General features: G+C 38.2%; 1 protein-coding gene across 1 annotated transcript; it reads left to right on the top strand.

Moving 5' to 3' along the window:
* Positions 1–1,920: 1,920 nt before the first annotated feature.
* On the top strand, positions 1,921–2,919 carry LOC130676341 (uncharacterized protein K02A2.6-like). Its single transcript, XM_057482493.1, has one exon. The coding sequence runs from the start codon at positions 1,921–1,923 to the stop codon at positions 2,917–2,919; it is 999 nt and encodes a 332-aa protein (XP_057338476.1).
* Positions 2,920–7,186: the final 4,267 nt, after the last annotated feature.

Raw genomic sequence — 7,186 nt, 5'->3', positions numbered from 1 at the left:
GTGGCTGGCTGAAATCAATCAGTACACCCATAGGTTATCACTTGTATGCTGCAAACGGCTCGATAATTCAAACCTATGGTCTAAAGTCGTTAACATTAAATCTTGGACTTCGCCGTGAATTATCATGGAATTTTATAATTGCTGACGTCACTAAACCGATTATAGGTGCAGACTTCCTAAGTTATTATGACTTACTAGTCGACCTAAAACGAAAATGCCTTTGTGATGGCATCACCGGTTTATTGACACCCGGAAATTCTCACACGACATCGGCAGAAACAAATATTGAAGCAGTCAATGGTAGTTCTGCGTATGTGGAGTTATTGAGAGAATTTACCGATATTACACGACCTGATGCTACCCAGCGTCAAACAAAAAAACATTCAACAGTGCATCATATCCGAACGTCACCTGGACCGCCAGTTTCGTGCAAAGCAAGACGCCTGGCTCCAGATAAGTTGAAAATCGCTCAATCAGAGTTCCGAAAAATGATCGAGGAAGGTATTTGCAGGCCACCCAACAGCGCCTGGGCTTCACCACGTCATTTAGCGCAGAAGAAGTCCGAAAAATGGAGGTCGTGCGGTGATTACCGACCGCTTAACGATCGAACGCTTATCGATTAATACTCATTGCAATATCTCGACGACTTTGTCGCACTTTTACATGGTAAAAACATATTTTCAGTCGTCGATTTTTCAAAGGCTTTTTGCAAATACACGTTGCACTGGAGGACGTGCCGAAAACGGCGATCATTACACCGTTTGGACTATTCGAGTTCCGGTTTATGACGTTTAGGCTTGAAAACGCGGTTCAAACGTTTTAACGATTTATTAACGAGGTCACTCGTGACCTTGATTTCGTCTTTCTGTACATTGACGACATTTTAATTGCATCAAACGACGAAAAGCAGCTCATGGAGCATCGGAAAATTTTATTCGAGCGTCTCCGTGAATACAGACTGGTAATTAATGTATCAAAATGCTAATTTGGTCTACCGGAAGTAAAATTTCTCGGCCATCTCATCACTAAAGATGAAATCAAGCCGTTACTGGAAAAAGTAGAGGCTATTGTCAATTTCGAGCCTCCTATCACCGTAAAAGCTCTTCGTCGACTTCTCGGCACAGTGAATTCCTACAGAAAGTTCATCAAGAACGCTGCAGAAATTCTAGCACCGCTTAATAAAATTTTGGAAGGACCCAAAGTCAAAGGCTCTCATCCAGTCAACTGGACAACTGAACTTCAAGAGTCTTTCAAGTCAGCTAAACGAGTTCTCGCGGATGCTACTTTGTTGGTACACCCTAAAATCGATGCTGATTGGGCAATATTCACCGACGCATCCGAAATCAGTATTGGAGCCGTTTTACAACAGAAAGTGGATAACAACTGGCAACCACTGGCATTTTTCAGTCGCAAAGTGTCCCCGTCTATTCAAAAATTATCGACATACGACCGCGAGTTGAACGCCATCTACGAGGCTGTAAAATACTTTCGGCATGTTTTTGAAGGCTGGCATGTTACAAAATACACCGATCACAAGCCGCTTCACCACGCTTACAAACAGCGCACCGAAAGAGCATCGCCTTGGCAATTTCGTCGACTCGATTTTATCGGTCAATTCACCACCGATATTCAACATGTGTCGGGTACCGACAATATTGTCGCTGACACATTGTCACGCGTCAAAGCAGTATCTACTGCTATAACGTCGCCGACGCTCAACAAACCGACAATGAACTTCAACAGTTGTTACGTCAAACAACTGCATTAAATTTAAAGACGATACAACTCGATAACGGACCTGCATTGTATTGTGACACTGCATCAGGTACAGTGCGTCCATATGTTCCAGAGCCGCTGAGAAAGAAGGTGTTTAATTCACTGCACTCGCTAGCTCATCCCGGAATTAAAGGATCATTCAAAATGGTCTCCAAACGATACGTTTGGCCGTCAATTAATAAAGATTGCTGTGAATGGGCAAAATCTTGCATCGATTGTCATAAGAATAAAATTCAGAGACACGTGCCATTGCTGATCGCCAGTTTTGAAACTCCAACTGAACGATTCGAGCACATTCACATCGACCTAGTGCCTTTAAAATCGGCAAGAGACTTTAATCAATGCCTGACTACCATCGACCGATTCACGAGGTTTCCTGAGGCTGTCCCGTTATCCAATGGAACTGCAGAGACGAGAGCACATGCACTATCGCTGCTCTGGATTTCACGCCACGGAGTACCAAAACGCATAACTTCGGACCAAGGTCCGCAATTCGAATCGTCATTATTCCAGTCGCTATTAAAAATATACGGAATAAAACACCTACACACTACGCCGTATCATCCGCAAGCCAACGGTCTTGTCGAACATTTACACCATCAGTTTAAGTCAGCACTTTTGTGTCATCAAGAGTCATGGTATGACGCATTACCAGCCGTTTTGCTCGGCTTACGCGCTGCCTGGAAAGACGACATACAGACGACACTGGCTGAATTAGTGTACGGTGAGCCAATTCGTTTACCTGGTGAGTTACTCACTCCCAGTCACAAAACTACACCTCACGATATCATTAACACATCGAAACGTCATTTTAATTCATTGGCACCGGCCGAAATGTCGCGTCACGGCAAGCATTCTGTTTTCTGTTTCAGGAACCTTAGTACTTGCAGCCACGTACTGGTACGAAATAACCAGGTTGGACCATCTTTCTCACCGCCGTACGATGGTCCATATCGTGTAATAACCCGACACGATAAATATTTCATCGTCGATTTTCGTGGACGACAAATCGCTATTTCAGTGGACAGATTAAAGCTGATTTACGAGGCGAATCCAATCGACATGATGATGATAATAACAAACTCCCAGCCGAATAACACAGCAACCGAGACCCAAAAACGCCGAGTCCGGTTTAACATTTAATAATTTACGCGATTTAATTTTTTTTTTACATAAAAGTTTTTTTTACGTAGTAATAATTCACCACTTTATTATATTCATTCATTTAATTATTTATTTATTCATGTCATTTGTAAATATTCCATTACTTTAATTATCGTGTGTTAAATTTAAAAAAAAATAAAATAAAAAAAAAAAACAAAGAGAGTTTTGTAGCGTTGCTACTAGCTGAAGCGATCGATAATTTTCGGCAGTTTACGTCGAACATCGATTTTTCATTTATCTGTCTCTACTTCATTTGTAGAGGCAATAAGTAATAGACCGCTGAACTGCATACACGCATCCAAGCATTTTTTCTTTACTGTATACTTACAATTACTGTGTTACTTTCGTTATTTAAATAAAACATTTGTTTAATATAATTAGCTGGTTTTAATAATTTATATTATTACCTCAACCACTAAATATATATACATATATTGTAACGGGGTGGAATGCTTATGCATTCCGTTTAAATTTAATTTCGACTCGCGCCAAAAGATCCAGCTTCCTTCTTCAACAACTGTCAATATGGAAGAAAGTATAACCTTACGCGCCGATTTCCTCGACCTTTGATTTTAGGGGTTGGCAAGCCTGAGTCGAGAGAGGTACGAGGCCCATAGACGACGAGTGGTCGGTCTCTTGGCTCGCAGCAACCACCGTGGACGGATGTGTTCTTCCACTATTACCACTATTATCTTGATTTCCACCACAAGTACAACTACAATCTAATACTACTACACGTGCTGCTAGCCATTATCATTCTTATAAGGTTCAAGAGCCTATAAGCCTACGTTAAGTGGAAGCTTATTCAAATTATAATTTATTATTGTGGAATTTTGGATCTAGTGGATTGACAGGACTTGGGAAAAGGATTGGTCACGGTTGGAAGGACTGAAGGTTTGGCTTAAAGAAGGAGGTTCGTTGGAGTGAAGGACTGGTGGGTTTGTTGGAGTATGTCTAAATTTCTTGAGATTTTTATTAAGTCGTGAATTAATAATTTATTACGTTGATCAAGTCGAGTCAGTTGTATTAGTTAGTCAAGTCAGGTCATCAGTCATACATAATTTTACTGTCCATAATTTTATATATTATTTGTGAAGCGGCTTCGTTCAATTAATGCCATAGCTATAGTATGATTTAATATAATCAATTGATTATCTAACGGTGTCAACCTTCCTGATAAGTTGAGTATAAGATTTCTATCTCTAATTTTTCTACTGAGTGGTTCAGTACGGGGTTATCCTCGCCCTGAGGTTCCTCTGAGCATAGCTAGACAAGATACGTAGAACACCTCAAGTTTCACGTGAGCCCTTATTTTGTTAAGACCACATCTAATTAATTTAATAAGTGTGACCCATTACAATATATTATAACAGGAGTACTGCTACTCTGGTCGTCCTTGCAAAGGGTGCCACTAGAAGTAATACGGTCTTCCAAAACCAGATCTTAATTTTCAAGGTCGGTGTAAATTTTAATTGTGTAACGATCGTTACAAATAGATCGCGATTTAACCGTACTGTCATTCAAAAATTAAAAAAATTTTTTTTTTAATTTTTATTAAAATAAGAATTATACTGCGTAGTTGAAAGCACACCCAACAATATGTCTAGCAATGCGTGTATAGATATGTAAGGGTAAATTCATGTGTATATTGTTTCACACACATATATTCATCTAGCTCATTTTTGGGTTTGCTCTGAATTCTCACTGAAAAAGTGTGTGAATACGAATGGTCAAGTCAGAAGAGTGAGAGAGAAAGGAAAATAAGAGTAACCAAGTAAGAAAACTATGTATCTCTCCCTTCCTCTATGCACCGCTATCGCCGCTCCCTTACAATGAGCTTACTGACTCATGTATGTTTTCCAGATGTCCAACGCGAGTCCCTCAAATCATCATAAATGTCACATAAATTTATCAAGATGTTTCTGTGATCTAGTTTGACTCAAATATTTACATCTGTTATTGATAAATTCCATGGTTCCCCGCGGAACCTCTCTGTTTCCTTTTTCTATCGCCAAAAATTTTTCCTCTCGATTTTTGTTTTTTTAAATAATTATATTTTTCTAGAGTAAAAATATATTGATCGTAAATGTCATCATATATTTGATATGGAGACCTTGTCCCACAGTACCCCGCGAAACCTCTCTTTCCCCTTTTTACCATGGGAAATTTTTTCCTCTTGATTTTTGTTTTTTTAAAAATTATTTTTCTCCGAGGGCATCTAAAATATTAGTAATAAATATCATCATATATTTGTCAAAGAACCATTGTTTTAAGGTGTCCCCCTGTCCACCGTGGAGTCATTTTTCTATCTGCATCTGGTTGCTATCAAATTCCGTGACCCCTTGAACCTCATATTTCACTCTCAGCTGTCCAATATTCAAAACTCCTCTATTTCATTTTTCTTTTTTTAACCCATCTTAGTCTTAAAGATGTGACATCATCCAGCCCCACTTTTCTATTAAACCCTTGCTATATAAACCCATGAAAAGTAATCAAAGCCAGTCATTACTGTCATAACTAAAACCCTTGTTGGATCTATCCGCGAGTAAGACTCACTGAGTCAATTTCAACGTTCGTTTTCGTGACGCTCCACGCCTAGGCAACCGGAGGTCCTAGATCGATAATCGGAATTTGATTCTTTTATTTAAATATTAAATATTCAAAAGTCATTACTTCTGCTACCGAAACCCTTGTAGGATCTATTCAACCCGTGAGTAAGGCTCACTGAACTGATTCCAACATTTGATCTCGTGGCGCTCCACGCCTAGGCGACCGGGGGTCCTAGACCAATAATCGAGGTTTTATTTTTAAAACAAATTTTAAATTTTTATTTTTAAAATCTTTCTTTTTTCCACTTTTCTTCTTTTAGGAGCTTGCAGTACGTATTATTCAAAAATGATCACAGTAATTAACTAGATTAATTAATGGTAATTTTGACTGCTAATTAATTTAATTTAATTAATACCGGTGACTTCAACGGCCATTAATTCCATCATCTGATTTTATTTTATTTGTCGAATTATTTATTAATCTTAATCGTCTAATTAATTTATTTATCTTAATTATTTGATTAATTTACGTGGACTAGATCACGAACTAGATTAAGAAATTTCTGGCTAGTGTTTCACACAACGTGCCTTGGAAATTCTACGACGCGCACTGATAGAAGGATTACTTCGTATTGAAGAACCCATTTTTTGAACATGATTTTTTTGTATTTAACAAATATTTCTTAAATAGTAAAAAATTCTAATTAAATACAAAAAAATGATGTTTAAGAAATGATATCTTAAATACTAAGAAATATTTTTTTAATGCTAAGAAATTCTTCTATCAGTGCAATAGTTCCGGCTATTGCCTGGAATAATTAACGACACACTGTTAAACAACGTCTGGCATCTAATTAATTTTAATCAAAATTTACGATTAATTAATTAACTACTTTACTGCCTGGACGCGGAATACCCTGACGAACGATTATGTATTTGAATTCAATTGAGATTTTAGCCTAGGCCTACAATAATAATTCAATTAATACCTGTTATTATTTCCTGCTGCGTTTCTTTTCTTTGTTTCGTCTTCATTTGTCTCGTCTGGTTCCTTTTTCTCGTCGCTCTCGTCCTCCGCTCTCGTGCTTTCTTTCCGTCTCGTACTTTCTCGTTACTCTTAATTCTTGTTCTACTCCTTCACCTGCTTTTCCAGCTCAATTAGTTTAATGTAATGAAGAGTACCGGCTAATTGCCTGGTATACCCAATAAATATAATTAATATCACTTGGTACTACAGTTAAGAGCCAAGTGTAAAATTTATAATTAACTGTAGCACTTGTGCGTCTGAATCTTAGTTTGGTCCATCTGGTTGTGTGTTGATCTTGGTTCGACAGCCACTTATCAATGTTAACTCACCCGGATTCGGCAACTTCCGGGAAAAGGTCACTCCTACTTCTAAATAAGTGGGACTGACGAGCGAGCCCTTGCTATTTCCACTCCCGAAGACAAGTCTTGCTCTACCCTGGATAACCCTGGGGTAGTTATGGTTTTTATCGACGGTGCGCACGATAATAATTGAATTTTAACGCGGGAAATTCTAATTACCCTTTACATTACCCTGTTAAAATATATATATATATATATATATATATATATATATATATATATATATATATATATATATATATATATATTTGTGGTGGTTCAGCTTCACTCTGCGAGATGGCATCTACAACTCGCACCTCTCGCAGTATCTC

The sequence above is a fragment of the Microplitis mediator genome, chromosome 10 (assembly GCF_029852145.1).
Source record: "Microplitis mediator isolate UGA2020A chromosome 10, iyMicMedi2.1, whole genome shotgun sequence".
Lineage (NCBI taxonomy): Eukaryota > Metazoa > Arthropoda > Insecta > Hymenoptera > Braconidae > Microplitis > Microplitis mediator.
The sequence above is the reverse complement of the archived record's forward strand: the minus strand, read 5'-3'. Positions and strand labels throughout refer to the sequence as shown.

Bases quoted from the DNA above. Each gene is read 5' to 3' on its own strand.
- LOC130676341 (XM_057482493.1), top strand. From the start codon at position 1,921: ATGGTCTCCAAACGATACGTTTGGCCGTCAATTAATAAAGATTGCTGT.